The following is an 18,855-nucleotide window of genomic DNA, read 5'->3' as shown; positions in this document are numbered from 1 at the left end:
AAGAGTGGTGGTGAAAGTAGTGAGAGTGACACGGAGTGTGAGTTGGTTGTGACAGGTGAGAGAGGATGTACACCTGGAATGGAAGGATGCACACCTGGAAGGGTAGAGCGTGTGTGGGAATGCACACTGGAATTGGTCGTGAGGCACGTGGTTGGGTGTGCGAGTGAGAGCACACCTGTGATTGTCACAGAGGAGGTGACCGAGGAGGGGGCGTGAAGAGGTGTGTTAGTGAGGTGTGCGAACGACGAGTGTGTGCCAAGGTGTTCGGTGGTCAGGTGTGTGACCAAGTCTGTGAGCAGAATGAGTGTACCTGGGTGTGTAAGAGAAGGTGCAATGACGAGGAGCATGGGAACAGCTGGATGTATGAGCAAGGAACGGGCTGCGGGGTGTAAGCATGCATGTGAGGCATCGACGGTAACCGGGTTAGCGGTTAGAACGACATTTATCCGAATCGGGCCCTCGGTGCGCGCTGAGCAGCTTCGCGTGCCGCGAGGACCAGCGGGGATCCGAACCACGGCGGTTTCGAAAGAACCGCCGTACGCGATCCTCGCCGGGCCGCGCTTTGAACGGCTGCGTCCGTGCTCCACTAAGCGGAGCGGGCAGCCCGATAGGAAGGGTCGTCATGGCGACCCCTTTTTGTTGAGGCGTTCCGGCAGGTCGAGATCGGGCCATGGGATGGCTCCGTGCCGAGGTGGTGCGTGGGATCTCGGCCCGGGTAAGCGTCCTTCCCTGCACCGAGTGTCGGACGCATCCAGCCGCCGGCACCAAAGAACCCGCATTCATTGCTCGGCTGTACGAAGCCGGGCTTTAGAAGTGAATTGGCGCACCGAGAGGATCTAGTAAGTAGACGGGTGATGAGGTTAGTGTTTTGGACCCAAAATTAGAAAAAGGCAAAATTTGATGATTGGCAAAGGATTGGCAGTAATGATTGGCAGATGATTGGCAAAATTTTTGATTTGTTGGATTTGGTGTGCAAAATTGATAGTGGGAGATGCCCCATGTGATGGGATGGCCAATCCACCATCCCTCACAGCGGGGGCAAAGGAGCACTAGATTTATGGGGTTTATGGCAGTGTAAGCTCGCCGAGGGAGGGTTTGGATAATGATAGGGACCTAGAAGATGACCTTAGGTGACGTTAAGGTTAGGTAGTGACTGATACCTGTAGTGGGGACGCAGGTAGATGAGAGTGGATGATAATGACGAGGGAGCGCAATAGTTTAAAGGGACGACTGGGAAGCGCGAGTTTCAGATGGGAGTAGGTAGGTGAGATGATGCCGTGTGTATGGTTAAAAGGTGTGATTGCACAGGTGTGCAACTGCACAGGTGTATGGAGCAGTGTATGAGTGAGTAATGGTGATGAGTATTGTGCTGACCAAATGGTCCAGGAAGAGGAGGAGGGTGCAGGTGGCACCAGGTGTGATTGCACAGGTGTGCAACAACAGGTGAATGAAGAATGGTTGTGTGAAATAAATGGAGTGTGGAGTATATGGAGTATTGGAATGGATGGTCGTGGAGTGAGTATGGTGGAAACTACGGAGTGGAGTGGATGGTGCGGAGGTGTGAATGGGGGAAGAGTGGACCCCCATCACGAATACCCGGGGCGGGTAGTGTAAGTGTTAGGTAGAGGATATAGGTAAATTGTGGTTGGATATTGGCATCTGTGGTGCGGGTGAAAGAATGGAATATGGATGGGTGCATTAGTGTTGTGGAAATGGCTGGGCGTGTAGCCTGTTAGTGTGTGTAGTTGGTTTGGGCACTCCACCACTGTGAGGATGTCGGCCAGGTGAGGCCGCAGGTAGGCTCTGGGAGCCGGTAGTTGTGGATAGGGCCTGAGGATCCGGAGGACGGACCCGGGTAGCCCAGTGCCAGAGGGCACCGAGGGGTGACAGAGCCAGGAGGGGCCTTCCCCAGTTTGATAGGTTAGGGTGAGGAGCTAGGTAAGCTCGGGTGGCAACTGTAGTGGTGGAGGTGTGCAGGTGGGTAGACCTGCTGGGAGAGCTACACGCCCCAGCCCAGAAATTGTGTAAGGGCACCGGGAGATGAATCGGGGGAGTGAGACCCCAAATTGAGAAGCACCACAGTTTGGTCAATGGGAATTGGTTTTTAGAACCCATAGTGTAAGTTGGCCAATAGATTGGCAGGGAAAGACCCCGGGTAGTGTAAAGTGTGTTAAAGTCATTTAGAGGATAGTTAGGATGAAGAATCTCCTTGCACCATCTACATCCACTCACCTGAGATGACGTACCTCCACACCATGCCAGGTGGTTTTAATTATTTTTTGATGCAAATGTTTGGAATGTGAGACGCATCATGACGTGGGTGTGACATTGTGCTTGATGATCCATCTCTTCCTCCTTATGAGGATTGATGATGAATTGGTGATGGCAAATTCTGGTTAGAGGGATTGTGGGAACAAATTTGGAATAGAGGAAATATGGGGAAGACGTGACAGTAGTGACGAATTTGTAAATGTGTAGATTGTTGTAAATATGGGGTAAGGGCAAGGGTAGAGTAGGTGACAGGGGGGTGACGTACGGTAGGGACGAGCTTTTCTCACTTCGCCCTCCGTACGCACTTCACCTTGCATTGCCTTATTGATGTGTACCCTTGTGACCTTACCCCTCGCTCATCTGTCTTCCCCCCCTTTGTCTCCCACATGACCTGTGCGCCATTGGGTGCCGAGGGGAGCATGCGTGAGTCTGCCATTGTGCGCCCGGAACTCCCAGAACCAGCTGTCTGCATCGATGCACCACATTATGGACCACATGTCTGTGGCCGAGCACCACTTATGGACCCCATGGGTTGGGCCATGGCCCCTCTGCTGGAACCGCCCATGAAGGCCCGAAATCTTGCTGGCGGACCTTGGCCACAGGGCACCGATGCCCCACAGGTGAACCACACTAGTCGGCCCTGTGGGCCATAAATAAAATATAAAAAAATGGACACGTTGGGTGCAAGTTTTAATACAAATAGGCCGCCAGCAAAAGAAAATGACAACATCTGGAAGAAAATAATAATAGCCAGCAGAGGGAGCCGAAGAGCAAGAGACCACCTGCAGGGTTAGGGGTTGTTGATTTATTTTTATTGATGAACTGTGGTGACTGCACCGATTGGTGCTTGAGGGTGTGTTGGTGCGTTTTGGGTGCTTTCATGGTGCGTCGATGCAGAGCAGACTGTCTCCCCCCCCAGAAAGAACAATCACAGGTCCTGGGTTGCGTTTTGTAAATAAAGTAGCGTCACTGTAAATAATGCTCCCCACCGTCAGTGTATAGTTTGAAGACCATTCCGCAATTCGGTTGGCTGTGGGCGTGAGTCTGTTAGGCAGGGTGCAAAGGAGCAGCGGGACATATTTATCTATGTTTTAAAACTGTCGCACTCAGGGTCAGGTTAAAAGTAGAGGGAACTACACCTACGTGTCACACTAAATTAAAGTTGTAGGCCCGGGCAGTGCCTAAGAGGAGGAGGGTGCAGTGTTGCGGATATGAGGACTGTATTTTTTTGATTGTGTATATTATTATTATTGCTTGAGTCTGGCCCCTCCTGCCTCCAGTGTTGTGTAAAGGTTAAAAGGGCGTCCCGGTAGTTAATTCCATAAAGCACACATTGAAGGACACGATAAAATCCTTGTTCAGTAGTTTATATCTTAATTATGTGTTTTAGATTAAGGCTTTGTCATCCATTAACATGACACTCCATTGCACCAAGTGAAAAAGATAGATTCCCTTCATTCCCATTCCCAAAAACCTCCATTTCCCCTTTCGTCAATTGCCATTCGCATTGCCAACCAACAATTGCCGCCATTGGCCACGAGGCAGGGTTGGGGAAGAAAGGCGGGTCCCCACCTCGTCATAGAGGGGAGGAGTGAGTCAGCCCCACTCAACCAACCATGAACAAGGGGTTGGACTTGGAGAGGGTGTGGAGAGAAACATCAAGGAGGTTCGCGAAGGTTGAGGGGCGGGGCCTATATAACCCGCCGCAGGACGTTCCCCAAGCAGATGAGAGATGAGCTATGACAAGAGCTGAGTTGTGAGGTCCAAGGCTGAGCTGCGTGGTGAGATGCAAAAGAGAGAGCTGGGTTGTGAGGTCCAAGAGAGAGAAAGGAGATCATCCAGGGAAGCACAAAGCCTGCTATTCGTCGCCTTGCTCGCCAGCAGCAGCGTCCACAGCAGCAGCAGCAGCAGCGTCCACAGCAGCAGCAGCAGCAGCGTCCACAGCAGCAACAACACCCAACGAGCCGATCGTGCTGCAGGACCAGTTGGACCTCCCTATCCCGCCAAACATCCACCAGCCATTCCTGCCTACAAGTTCCCCATTCGTGTATGTGAGTTTGTTCTGTTTGTTCTGTCCTGGGTAGTCAATTAAGTCTGTATAAGCGAGTAATTTTCACTGTGTCACCTGCTTTTTCATGTCCCTGTACATAACCGTGACTGCTCCTTTTTGCTTGTGTGTGTAATAATAAATCCCGTTACTCTTCTGTACGTCTTCTTCTTCCTCTTTGCATTCGGTCGCTTTAGAGTTGTCCACATTGAATAACTGTGGCACGATCGGGCCAACGTTTGGGTGAATTGGGGAAACTGTTAGGTCGCGGGGCCTCCGCTCGGCAAATATAACATCCTTAACCACGAACCGTAACAATTGGTGTCTGGGAGTGAGATACGAGGCCCGAACCAAATTTTTTAAAACATCGAGGAAAAAAAATTTTGGTCAAAATTTGGAGCTGCTGGAAATTTGTGTTGTTTTAAAGCAAAACCCGAATTTTGAAATCGCGCCATGGCTGGTCAAGGCGACGGGATGTCGGTGGGAGAGATAGACGGGGTAGAATCGACCCAGGACATCGGGGAAATGTATGTGGATGAAAGGGAGGAGGAGAACATTGGCAATGTGGTTGAGAGGGTATCAGGCGCACAAAATGGAGCCATCGCGCACGTGGTTGTAGCGGCACCAAATTTTGCCGCGCCCGTGACCGTAGCAGCACCAAATTGCGCTGCGCATGTGGTCGCGGCAGCCGAGCCAGAGATGCCAGAGTACATGCGAGTCTTTATGATTCAAATGATGGCAAAAATGGATGCTCAGGGTGAGCGGATAAGGGACGAATTGGGGGGCAAAATGGGCGAAATGGGGGACAAAATGGGAGAAATGGGGGGCCAAATGGGGGCAATGAGGGGTACCGTTGAGGGTTTAGACAAGAAATTTGAGGGGTTAGACAATGGGATAGAGGGGGTGAAAAATGGGTTAATGGGGTTAGAAAATAGGATGGAAGGCAAATTGCGGGAAATAGGGGAGCAATCCGCCCGAGAAATTAAACAAATGGGAGAGCAGATAGAGGAGGTGAAAATCGGGTTAGAAAGTAAATTGGATGCTCAGAGGGATGAATTGGGACAGATGAGGGTGGAATCTACAAAAGAGATGGAGGAGATGAAAGAGGAGATACGACGAGGTGTAAGTGAGGAGGTCTCGGGGGTACGCGAGGAGGTAAAGCGAGGTGAAAAGCGTATGGAGAAAGAGGTGAGAAATGGAACGGCTAGGTTACAGGGGGGAATAGAAGATCTGACGGAGGAGGTGGAACAGCTGACGGTGGGACAGACGGAGTTAGTGGAGCAGGTACAAAAGAACACTGCGGTACTAGGAGGGTTAAAAGCGACACAAAACGACATTAAAAATGACTTGATAGCGACACAGAGGCAATGTCAGATGGTACGTGAGGGACTGACAATGAGGTTGGACGAGGTGACAGAGGTAATGGAGACAAAGGACCGGCAGGTGAGGATGCACATAGAGACGGTCACAGTAGCCTTAGAGGACGAGATAGAGGAGACGCACCGGGAAATAAAAGAGGTGAAGCAAAAATTAGAGGAAGTGGAAGACGAGGTGAGTGAAATTAAGAAGAGACGGACAGAAACTAAGAGAGAAATACAGGAGGAGGTGATGGAATATGTACAAGGTCGGTGCTCAACTCATAATGATGTGCTCGCTAACCAAATAAAGAGTTTGCAGGTGGTGAAGGAGGTGCGGAGACGTGGTGCACTGAGTGGCGATATACGAGGAAATGTATATGATGTGAGGGGAGCTTCAGTCGGCTTGGGGATTGATTTGGATCCGGGTGTTCGTGAAAGGCCGTTGGTGAAGTGTGCGACAGGTCCGGTGTGCGGAGGAGGTGTGCGAGAATGTCCGACTCTGGGGCGTGTGAGGAAAAAGTGCGCGCCGAGGAGTGAGTGTGCTGTCGAGAGTGAGTCGGTCGTAGCGCGTGTGCGAGGGAGCACATGGAAGCGCGTAGTGAGGAGTGTTACAGAGGATGTAACAAGAAAGTGTACACCTGTGGTGAGTGTTACGGAGGAAGTAACGGGAGAGTGTGCGCAAGAGGAAGCGCGAGAAAGGTGTGTAACGGACAGGTGCATGAGGAAAGAGTGCGCTGTCGAGAGTAAGGGTGAGTGCGCTGTCAAGAGTGGCGGTGAAAGTAGTGAGAGTGACACGGAGTGTGAGTTGGTTGTGACAGGTGAGAGAGGATGTACACCTGGAATGGAAGGATGCACACCTGGAAGGGTAGAGCGTGTGTGGGAATGCACACTGGAATTGGTCGTGAGGCAAGTGGTTGGGTGTGCGAGTGAGAGCACACCTGTGATTGTCACAGAGGAGGTGACCGAGGAGGGGGCGTGAAGAGGTGTGTTAGTGAGGTGTGCGAACGACGAGTGTGTGCCAAGGTGTTCGGTGGTCAGGTGTGTGACCAAGTCTGTGAGCAGAATGAGTGTACCTGGGTGTGTAAGAGAAGGTGCAATGACGAGGAGCATGGGAACAGCTGGATGTATGAGCAAGGAACGGGCTGCGGGGTGTGAGCATGCATGTGAGGCATCGACGGTAACCGGGTTAGCGGTTAGAACGACATTTATCCGAATCGGGCACTCGGTGCGCGCTGAGCAGCTTCGCGTGCCGCGAGGACCAGCGGGGATCCGAACCACGGCGGTTTCGAAAGAACCGCCATACGCGATCCACGCCGGGCCGCGCTTTGAACGGCTGCGTCCGTGCTCCACTAAGCGGAGCGGGCAGCCCGATAGGAAGGGTCGTCATGGCGACCCCTTTTTGTTGAGGCGTTCCGGCAGGTCGAGATCGGGCCATGGGATGGCTCCGTGCCGAGGTGGTGCGTGGGATCTCGGCCCGGGTAAGCGTCCTTCCCTGCACCGAGTGTCGGACGCATCCAGCCGCCGGCACCAAAGAACCCGCATTCATTGCTCGGCTGTACGAAGCCGGGCTTTAGAAGTGAATTGGCGCACCGAGAGGATCTAGTAAGTAGACGGGTGATGAGGTTAGTGTTTTGGACCCAAAATTAGAAAAAGGCAAAATTTGATGATTGGCAAAGGATTGGCAGTAATGATTGGCAGATGATTGGCAAAATTTTTGATTTGTTGGATTTGGTGTGCAAAATTGATAGTGGGAGATGCCCCATGTGATGGGATGGCCAATCCACCATCCCTCACAGCGGGGGCAAAGGAGCACTAGATTTATGGGGTTTATGGCAGTGTAAGCTCGCCGAGGGAGGGTTTGGATAATGATAGGGACCTAGAAGATGACCTTAGGTGACGTTAAGGTTAGGTAGTGACTGATACCTGTAGTGGGGACGCAGGTAGATGAGAGTGGATGATAATGACGAGGGAGCGCAATAGTTTAAAGGGACGACTGGGAAGCGCGAGTTTCAGATGGGAGTAGGTAGGTGAGATGATGCCGTGTGTATGGTTAAAAGGTGTGATTGCACAGGTGTGCAACTGCACAGGTGTATGGAGCAGTGTATGAGTGAGTAATGGTGATGAGTATTGTGCTGACCAAATGGTCCAGGAAGAGGAGGAGGGTGCAGGTGGCACCAGGTGTGATTGCACAGGTGTGCAACAACAGGTGAATGAAGAATGGTTGTGTGAAATAAATGGAGTGTGGAGTATATGGAGTATTGGAATGGATGGTTGTGGAGTGAGTATGGTGGAAACTACGGAGTGGAGTGGATGGTGCGGAGGTGTGAATGGGGGAAGAGTGGACCCCCATCACGAATACCCGGGGCGGGTAGTGTAAGTGTTAGGTAGAGGATATAGGTAAATTGTGGCTGGATATTGGCATCTGTGGTGCGGGTGAAAGAATGGAATATGGATGGGTGCATTAGTGTTGTGGAAATGCCTGGGCGTGTAGCCTGTTAGTGTGTGTAGTTGGTTTGGGCACTCCACCACTGTGAGGATGTCGGCCAGGTGAGGCCGCAGGTGGGCCCTGGGAGCCGGTAGTTGTGGATGGGGCCTGAGGATCCGGAGGACGGACCCGGGTAGCCCAGTGCCAGAGGGCACCGAGGGGTGACAGAGCCAGGAGGGGCCTTCCCCAGTTTGATAGGTTAGGGTGAGGAGCTAGGTAAGCTCGGGTGGCAACTGCAGTGGTGGAGGTGTGCAGGTGGGTAGACCTGCTGGGAGAGCTACACGCCCCAGCCCAGAAATTGTGTAAGGGCACCGGGAGATGAATCGGGGGAGTGAGACCCCAAATTGAGAAGCACCACAGTTTGGTCAATGGGAATTGGTTTTTAGAACCCATAGTGTAAGTTGGCCAATGGATTGGCAGGGAAAGACCCCGGGTAGTGTAAAGTGTGTTAAAGTCATTTAGAGGATAGTTAGGATGAAGAATCTCCTTGCACCATCTACATCCACTCACCTGAGATGACGTACCTCCACACCATGCCAGGTGGTTTTAATTATTTTTTGATGCAAATGTTTGGAATGTGAGACGCATCATGACGTGGGTGTGACATTGTGCTTGATGATCCATCTCTTCCTCCTTATGAGGATTGATGATGAATTGGTGATGGCAAATTCTGGTTAGAGGGATTGTGGGAACAAATTTGGAATAGAGGAAATATTGGGAAGACGTGACAGTAGTGACGAATTTGTAAATGTGTAGATTGTTGTAAATATGGGGTAAGGGCAAGGGTAGAGTAGGTGACAGGGGGGTGACGTACGGTAGGGACGAGCTTTTCTCACTTCGCTCTCCGTACGCACTTCACCTTGCATTGCCTTATTGATGTGTACCCTTGTGACCTTACCCCTCGCTCATCTGTCTTCCCCCCCTTTGTCTCCCACATGACCTGTGCGCCATTGGGCGCCGAGGGGAGCGTGCGTGAGTCCGCCATTGTGCGCCCGGAACTCCCAGAACCAGCTGTCTGCATCGATGCACCACATTATGGACCACATGTCTGTGGCCGAGCACCACTTATGGACCCCATGGGTTGGGCCATGGCCCCTCTGCTGGAACCGCCCATGAAGGCCCGAAATCTTGCTGGCGGACCTTGGCCACAGGGCACCGATGCCCCACAGGTGAACCACACTAGTCGGCCCTGTGGGCCATAAATAAAATATTAAAAAATGGACACGTTGGGTGCAAGTTTTAATACAAATAGGCCGCCAGCAAAAGAAAATGACAACATCTGGAAGAAAATAATAATAGCCAGCAGAGGGAGCCGAAGAGCAAGAGACCACCTGCAGGGTTAGGGGTTGTTGATTTATTTTTATTGATGAACTGTGGTGACTGCACCGATTGGTGCTTGAGGGTGTGTTGGTGCGTTTTGGGTGCTTTCATGGTGCGTCGATGCAGAGCAGACTGTCTCCCCCCCCCCAGAAAGAACAATCACAGGTCCTGGGTTGCGTTTTGTAAATAAAGTAGCATCACTGTAAATAATGCTCCCCACCGTCAGTGTATAGTTTGAAGACCATTCCACAATTCGGTTAGCTGTGGGCGTGAGTCTGTTAGGCAGGGTGCAAAGGAGCAGCGGGACATATTTATCTATGTTTTAAAACTGTCGCACTCAGGGTCAGGTTAAAAGTAGAGGGAACTACACCTACGTGTCACACTAAATTAAAGTTGTAGGCCCGGGCAGTGCCTAAGAGGAGGAGGGTGCAGTGTTGCGGATATGAGGACTGTATTTTTTTGATTGTGTGTATTATTATTATTGCTTGAGTCTGGCCCCTCCTGCCTCCAGTGTTGTGTAAAGGTTAAAAGGGCGTCCCGGTAGTTAATTCCATAAAGCACACATTGAAGGACACGATAAAATCCTTGTTCAGTAGTTTATATCTTTATTATGTGTTTTAGATTAAGGCTTTGTCGTCCATTAACATGACACTCCATTGCACCAAGTGAAAAAGATAGATTCCCTTCATTCCCATTCCCAAAAACCTCCATTTCCCCTTTCGTCAATTGCCATTCGCATTGCCAACCAACAATTGCCGCCATTGGCCAAGAGGCAGGGTTGGCGAAGAAAGGCGGGTCCCCACCTCGTCATAGAGGGGAGGAGTGAGTCAGCCCCACTCAACCAACCACGAACAAGGGGTTGGACTTGGAGAGGGTGTGGAGAGAAACATCAAGGAGGTTCGCGAAGGTTGAGGGGCGGGGCCTATATAACCCGCCGCAGGACGTTCCCCAAGCAGATGAGAGATGAGCTATGACAAGAGCTGAGTTGTGAGGTCCAAGGCTGAGCTGCGTGGTGAGGTGCAAAAGAGAGAGCTGGGTTGTGAGGTCCAAGAGAGAGAAAGGAGATCATCCAGGGAAGCACAAAGCCTGCTATTCGTCGCCTTGCTCGCCAGCAGCAGCGTCCACAGCAACAGCAGCAGCAGCGTCCACAGCAGCAGCAGCAGCAGCAGCGTCCACAGCAGCAGCAGCAGCGTCCACAGCAGCAACAACACCCAACGAGCCGATCGTGCTGCAGGACCAGTTGGACCTCCCTATCCCGCCAAACATCCACCAGCCATTCCTGCCTACAAGTTCCCCATTCGTGTACGTGAGTTTGTTCTGTTTGTTCTGTCCTGGGTAGTCAATTAAGTCTGTATAAGCTAGTAATTTTCACTGTGTCACCTGCTTTTTCATGTCCCTGTACATAACCGTGACTGCTCCTTTTTGCTTGTGTGTGTAATAATAAATCCCGTTACTCTTCTGTACGTCTTCTTCTTCCTCTTTGCATTCGGTCGCTTTAGAGTTGTCCACATTGAATAGCTGTGGCGCGATCAGGCCAACGTTTGGGTGAATTGGGGAAACTTAGGTCGCGGGGCCTCCGCTCGGCAAATATAACATCCTTAACCGCGAACCGTAACAATATATTTGTTCAGGGTGCCAGCGATGGCTCGCCTACTCTTCACAAAGAACACCGTGGAATCTTCAGCGTACACCAACTAATGCCAGCAGATGGGATGCCCATTTAACGTCCATCCAAGGGACGCACACACTTTGATTAATCATCCTGCCTGTGAAAACCTGGGATGACAGTTTAGACCCAGGTCGGGATTCAAACCCAGGCTAGAAATCTTAGAGGCGAGTGTGTGTACCTCTAGGGTCTAGACCATCCTCCCAGCTCTGACACTCAATTGCTCACTGATGATAAAATATCATGATTTGCACCAATCATAATACAAACATTTGTTTTGTTCAAATTTATTTGTAATATTGGTGATATTATTTATTTGTAATTTATTTGTTATCCAAAAAGGTCCAAGTGGTGTAAAGCTCTAAATGATCAAGGGTCCAAGCTGTCTAATGGGTCTAACAGGTTTTCAGGATCTTAGGTGTCTTCTGGGTCTTCAGGGTCTTTTGGGTCTTCAGGGTCTTTTGGGTGTTCAGGGTCTTTAAGTGTCCTTGGCGTTTTTGCGTACTCGAGGTATTTTGGGTTTTCGGCATATTTTGTGTCATCAGGGTATTTTGGGTGTTTGGGGTGGGGGGTCTTCAGTGTCTTTTGAGTCTTCAAGAGTCTTTGGGGTCTTTTGGGTCTTTAAGGGTCTTTGGGGTATTTTGGGTCTTCAGGGTGCTGTGGGTCTTCAGGGTGTTTTGGGTCTTCAGGGGTGTTTGGGGTATTATTATTTTTTGTATACAAGATTGAGGCTCATGCAAGAGCTAACATTAAATAAAATAAAAACATAAACGGACACATAAAACATATAATATTGGGAGCAGGAGACAAGATGGGGAGAGAGATGGAAGACCACAAGCACAACAGTAGAGAACAGAGACATTGGGAGATCTGTGGAAGGGATAGAGCTGGGGGGTGGGGTGGGGGAGTACATGGTATAAAACAAATTGACACTACTAGGAATTTCAGGAATGATGTTAGAGAATTAAAGAGGTGGATTTGGTGTGTATTAACAGAGGTAGAAAAGATCAAGGTTTTGGATGGGGGAAGATACGAGATGGTGGTGAACAGCTGTCTTGAAGACCTGAAGGGAGGAGAGGGATTGAAGAGAGTGTGGGAGCTTGTTCCAGAGGCAAGAAAAAAAGAGGAATGAAAGAGTGAAGGTGAGCAAAGAGTCTTGATTTTGGCAGTTTCACCAGAAGAGGGTTGTTGGCAGATATTGTGCATCCTGAAGGAATATTTGGGGGACAGAGCAGGGGGAGCATGGCTGGAGAGGAGTCGGTAGAAGACAGAAAGATCACCAACTTGCCTGCGGTGAGAGAGAGAGAAAGGCCCTCAGAATCAGCTTCATCACAGGAGATTCCAATGATTCTGAAAGACTTGGTTTCTCCAGTGTGAAGTCGAGCTAGGTCTGAGGCAGGAGCACCAGCCCAGAGGGGAGAGCAGTACTCCATCAAGCTGCAGATGAAAGCTTTGTAAGTGGTGAGGAGCTCAGAGGTGCCAAGGAAGGACTTCGCATGACGGAGGATGCCCAGTCGGCGACTGGTTTTAGAGGCCAGCTTGGAAATGTGGTTTCCCATTTTGTGTCTTTGGGTTTTTTGGGGGGTTTTGGGGGTTTTGGGGTCTTTGGTTATTTGGGGTCCTCAGGGTCTATTGGGTCTTTAAGAGTCTTTGGGGTCTTTTGGGTTGATTGGGTCTTCAAGAGTCTTCGGGGTCTTTTGGGTCTTTGTGGTCTTAAGGGTCCTGGGGGGGACAAAGGTCTTGGGGAACTTAAAGGGTCTTCAAAGGTTTAAGGGGTAACAGCAGTCTAAAGGGTCGAAAGGTATATTCCAACAGTATGTAATTAATAAATGTACGTAATTCATAGACAGAATGCAAACGCCATTCACACAGTACGTAATTAATAGACATAAAATCACACGGCTTCACGGACGTTGTTTTTTGATTTTATATACTGTATATATAAATTATATATAGTAATTTTACGACTCCCAGCCACATTCAGGTTGACTCCATGTAATAGGTGGAAACAAGAGGTAATGTACCGTGTGGCAGGTGGTGCTTGTCGCTCCCGATAAGGTGCATCAAGGGCTGTATGGGAGACCTTACTGGTGGTTCTCCACTCACAGTATGGAGTCGCATAATTACTGATATATATATATATATATATATTATATATACACAGTATATATTTCATTCTTTTCTTCCTTTCCTAACCAGACTATAAACTACCTGTCAGATTGGTGCTTCATTGTCTGGACAAAGGAAAGTAGGCAATCCCTCAGATGGCGAGATGATGGCGAGATCATTAGTTCGTGGACATTAAAGACCCTACGTGCGTGTGCGTGCATGTTTTCCTTTCTTAAAACACAGAACATTCCAAGCCAAGATCGATATAGTTTGCAGTCACGCGAAGTTATCAATGCTGATGGAGAGCCAGCCAGCACCATATGCCCTGGTTATCAACGGACCCAGCCTGGTATGTATTATGACACCAAATGATCACAAAATACATCTTTGGTAGAAATGATTGTGGTCTATGCATTGTTATCTGAATCAACAATGGTCTAGTTACCAATAAATCACCTGGTATGAGTAGTAAACCTATTGTGGTTGGTGAATGACTGAGATTAATTGTGTATTCTGCTTGACTGTCTGTCGGATGCAGGCCTTGGCGCTGGAGCCTCCCACACAAATGGACTTCCTGCGGGTGGCCTTTTCTTGCCAGGCCGTGGTATGCTGTCGCTCGACCCCACTGCAGAAAGCCCAGGTACCGAAACGTCGGATGTTGCGCCAGGGCCATCTATTTTGTTGTACGACATTTATTTTGGTCACCTCCTGTCCACAATTTGCATCATCATTTTCTAGTTGTGGTGAAAACCCATCTGACCTTTCTGAAATATATCTCTCTTCTATACGACTCTGCAATCCAAATGATCCCAAAGTCAGGGTTGCCATGTCTGTGCCGATGTCAGGTCGTAGATCTGGTGAAGAAAGAAGGTCGAGTCGTGACGTTGGCCATCGGAGATGGAGCCAATGACGTTGGCATGATTAAAGGTGGTTCTATAACAATGGTATTATTTTGCATAGTAATTGTGTGTCATAACGAGAATTTGCAAACTGGTTTCAATGACTTTGTTTACATGGGAGTTGAGGCTCATTACATGAAAAACCAGACAATAGTAGACATGGTTGGCAGGTCATAGGAAAACAGCATCAGCATGAGAATGTAACGATCCAGGTTTGGGAAATGACCAATTCTTTGCAAGAATGGAAGAGAACATTCTAGAACTTGGAAACAGCATGATAATGACATGATTGGCCACCATCTTGAAGGGAAACAGTAAGGAGTTTGAAGATGATTCCATGCAGACTAGAGAAAATGGGGACAAAGGAGTTAAGGTGAGTGGTTATATTTGGGCATGTTGTAGTCATCCCAAATTTAATGCGTTGTCCAATTTTCCTGCCTTCTCGTCCCTTTCCCAAGCTGCGCACATCGGTGTAGGAATAACGGGCCGAGAAGGTACGCAGGCCGCACTTGCATCTGACTTCTCCTTTGGCCAATTTCGGTTCCTGCAACGCCTCCTGTTCGTGCACGGCCGCTTGTCCTACCAGCGTACGGCCAAGTTCCTTTCTTATTTCTTTTTCAAGAACTTCGCCTTCACGCTCGTTCACTTCTGGTTCGCCTTCTTCAATGGCTTCTCTGCGCAGGTTTGTGTGGTGACCGGTTGAGTAGAGAAAAATCACTTCTCGCCATTTCTTCATGACTTTTTGCATTCAATCAACGGTGCAGATACAGCACCATCTTGAGTACCGTAGATAACGTGCCTCGTGAAAAAGTAGAAGAGACACTTGATCAATGTGTTATTAACCCCCATTAGATGTGTTGCATGTTGCAACCAACCAATGTGTTATGCTTGGCATTAAGACAATACATTATGGTATACATATGCATGCCATTTACTTCGAGATCTGATCCAAGATGGCCGACTGGAGGCCATTTTGTTAGTTAAATATGTCCCCAACCACTTCTCGGATATGCATTGTCCGATTTTGTTAAAACTTGGCACAAGCACAGTACTTGATGGCATACATGTTCTTCACTATATTTTGCGATCTGATCAAAGATGGCTGACTGGTAGACTGGCGACCATTTCGTTAGTTAAACATGTCCCCAACCATTTCTCGGATATGCATTGTCCGATTTTGTTAAAACTTGGCACAAGCACAGTACTTGATGGCATACATGTTCTTCACTTTATTTTGCGATCTGATCAAAGATGACTGACTGGTAGACTGGCAGCCATTTTAGTTGTAAAAAAAAAAAACCGGTATTGAACCTTATTGAACCCGGTAACCAAAAATGGCCTCAACCATTTCTCAGAAATTAATTTACTGATGTTATTTAAATTTGGCACACAGCAAATGAATGATGGCTTACATATGCACGTCATTTGTTTTCAAGATGAGATCAAAGATGGCCGACTGGCAGCCATTTTGTTATTTAAATGCAGCCCCAACCATTTCTCGGATATGCACGGACCGATTTTGTTCAAACTTCGCACAAAGACAATACATGATAGTATACATATGCAGAATATCTCGATTTGTAATCTGACCAATGATGGCCGACTGGCGGCCTTTAACTCAATACAGCAAAATTTCTAAAACCACCGGGTCTGTGTCATTTTATGAATTTTTCTCCTTGTTGAATAAGTAAACACATGCTTTCTTCAGACCAGCCTTCTTAAAGGTGAGGCTGATGCACAGGTGCTTTGATTAAAACAGAATGTCATTGAATGGTAATTGAGAGTTCACTCCATCACTGGATTTGATGTTGTTGTCCATCACCTTGTTGTTGCAGACGGTTTATGATGAGTGGTTTATCACTCTGTACAACCTCGTGTTCACATCTCTTCCTGTACTCGCTTTGGCCATTTTCGACCAGGTGTGTCTTCCACAAAAACATCCATTATTGTTGTTTTGTGACCCCCATAGACACTGTGAAAAAATAGTTTGGAGTTTCTTGATGTTTCATCACGAGAACAACTTTGTGATCTGAGCAATTGAGGGTAGCCGAGCACTCTAGTAGATTTTGTCTTTTGAGTGAATATAAAGGTTCCCACAAATTTAATACTTCCTCTTTCAGTTCTAAAATCTTTTCAAAAAGACTTTTGCAATTGCAGTCTTGCAACAGTCACTTGTGGGAATTTTAACAAAAATAACCGTAAATACGCTGCTACTTTCGATGTCTGCATACGACAACAGTTTGTATCTGTTGTGCTCATTCACTTTTGGGGCTGGAGTACAGTTGAGAGGTATGCACACTCACCTCTGAGCTATCTAGTTTGGATTTGAACCCTACAGGGGAAACTGCATCAGCAGCACAGCAGTTCCCCCAGCAAATGATGCTACCCGCAGCCATGTGCTGCATAAGAAAGAAGAAGAAGATTGACTTTTGAATGGCATGAGTCTGGTTCGAACTTTTCCAGAGCCGGAATTAGGGGAGGACCAATGGGACATTTCTCCAGGGCCTAAACTCCAGCAGAAAATCGATTTCCCCCCTCGCTCATGGAAACACTAGGCATCTCTCTGTAAAATCACTCATTCGTTCTGGAAGCAGCAATGCCATTCCAGAATATGGAGAGCAGTGCAGTTAAGTGGAAGAAACAAATAAGCAGCAACGACACCAGTGAATTTAACCAGTTTAACCATCAGAGATGACGATGGCGATGCTGAAGAACTAGGCCTGGGTGCAGAAATTAAACTTGACTTGCCTCCAAAACAACATTATCATCGCACTCAAAACCCTGATCCTGCTGCTCTTTTCTTGCCTTCAGTATATTGAATTTTGATTTTTCTTCAGTATTTAAAAAAGTGTTTTAACGAAATGTTTATACAGTCACGTGAAAAAGTAAGTACAATGTACATCCCATGTAAAGTTTTGACTTTTTCAACATATATCAACATACAGCTATTTGATCTTCATTTCAACAATATTGATAGATAAAGGTGATATAATACAACAAATATCATGAAACATTTACATTTTGTAGTCCATTGTATAATTTAAATAAACATAAATGCAAATTTCGCATGTGGAAAAAGTAAGTACACCCTTGGCTGTAATAGGTGGTATTGCCCCCTTTGGCAGAAACAACCTCAAGTAGGCGTTTCTTATAACTGTCTACCAGTCTCTGACATCAACTGGGAGAAATTTTTTCCCACTCCTCCATGCAGAATTCTTTCAGCTGTGCGATGTTTGAGGGGTTTCTTGCATGCACAGCTCGTTTCAAATCCCCCCACAAGATCTCGATGGGATTTAGATCCGGGCTTTGACTTGGCCATTCCAGAACCCTCCATTTCTTTCTTTTCAGCCATTCCTTGGTTGATTTACTGGTATGTTTAGGGTCATTGTCATGTTGCAAGGTCCACCTTCAGTTGAGCTTCAACTTTCCGACAGATGGCCTCACATTCTCCTCAAGCACCCTCTGGTACAATGAAGAATTCATAGTGGATTCTATGATGGTGAGCTGCCCAGGCCCTGATGCAGCAAAGCTGCCCCAAACCATAATATTTCCACCACCATGCTTTACAGTTGGTATCAGGTTCTTGTGGTCAAATGCTGTCTTTGGTTTTCGCCAAACATGTCTTCTGGTACTGTGGCCAAATAGCTGTACCTTTGACTCATCTGTGCAGAACACATTGTTCCAGAAGTGCTGTTCTTTGCCTAGGTGTTCATTGGCAAACTTTAGTCTTGCCCTGATGTTCTTTCTGGACAGCAAAGGTTTCCTCCTGGCACACCTCCCATGTAGATCAAATTTGTGCAGCCTCTTTCTAATGGTAGACACGTGCACTTTGACATCAACAGTGGCAAGAGCTACCTGTAGGTCCCATGATGACATTCTGGGGTTCTTAGAGACTTCTTTCAGCATCTTGCGGTCTGCTCTCGGGCTGAACTTGCTGGGGCGGCCTGGCCTAAACAAGTTGGAAGTTGTTTGGAATCTTCTCCACTTGTAGATGATCTTCCGGACAGTCGAATGATTGATTTCAAATTGTTTGGAGATCTTTTAAAATCCCTTCCCAGACTCGTAGGCATCGATAACCTTCTTTCTGAAGGCCTCAGAGCTCTTTTGATCTAGGCATGGTGACGCTGCACACTTCAACAACAAAGAGCAAACCAAACTAAATGTCTGAGGTTTAAATAAGACAGGTTCCTCCAAGATCCTCTCTAACGATGTTCTAATCATTTGCACCTGAGCTGGTGCACCTGATTCTAATTTTAGGTATTTGAAGTAGTGATAAATGTAGGGGTGTACTTACTTTTTCACGTGACTGTATATCTATACACAGTAACGCAGGTCAGCTCTTTATTTTTTTCTTCCCATTTTCAAGGTTGGTGGGGATGGTGGGGAGACGGTGGGGGGGTTAGGGGAGGGGGAAGGGCTCTACTACTCTAATGTCCCAGCGGCAGTTCAACTTAAATCCGGCTCTGACCTTGACCCCAGTCGAGTCATACCGAACACTTTAAAAGTGGTATGTGCTGCTTCCTCACTTGACACTCGGCATTTAGAGGATAGAGCACTGATAGATCCTTTAGGTTGGCATTCCATGGAAGAATGGGTGGGAGGGAGGGTGGGATTTATCCCTAAATACGCCATGCTCACTTTGGCACGAAAAGTGTGTTGACATTTAATGTTGACAAAGTGTGTTGACATCTCCTTTCCAA

General features: G+C 48.0%; 2 protein-coding genes across 4 annotated transcripts in view; both read left to right on the top strand.

Moving 5' to 3' along the window:
• Positions 1–18,855, top strand: part of LOC137427079 (CD276 antigen-like) — a 338,480-nt gene that overhangs the window by 227,813 nt on the left and 91,812 nt on the right. The gene's annotated exons all lie outside the window — the stretch shown is intronic.
• Positions 1–18,855, top strand: part of LOC137428076 (phospholipid-transporting ATPase ID-like) — a 43,110-nt gene that overhangs the window by 22,140 nt on the left and 2,115 nt on the right. The window contains exons 4-8 of the mRNA XM_078777099.1: positions 13,500–13,605; positions 13,795–13,896; positions 14,102–14,183; positions 14,614–14,837; positions 15,991–16,074. Coding sequence (XP_078633225.1) covers positions 13,500–13,605; positions 13,795–13,896; positions 14,102–14,183; positions 14,614–14,837; positions 15,991–16,074 — 598 coding nt within the window. The remainder of the gene's footprint in view (positions 1–13,499; positions 13,606–13,794; positions 13,897–14,101; positions 14,184–14,613; positions 14,838–15,990; positions 16,075–18,855) is intronic.

This window comes from Myxine glutinosa, chromosome 5, assembly GCF_964187855.1.
Source record: "Myxine glutinosa chromosome 5, kmMyxGlut1.1, whole genome shotgun sequence".
In the NCBI taxonomy this organism is placed as follows: domain Eukaryota; kingdom Metazoa; phylum Chordata; class Myxini; order Myxiniformes; family Myxinidae; genus Myxine; species Myxine glutinosa.
Note: the sequence above shows the minus strand (reverse complement) of the source record. Positions and strands in the feature narration are given on the sequence as shown.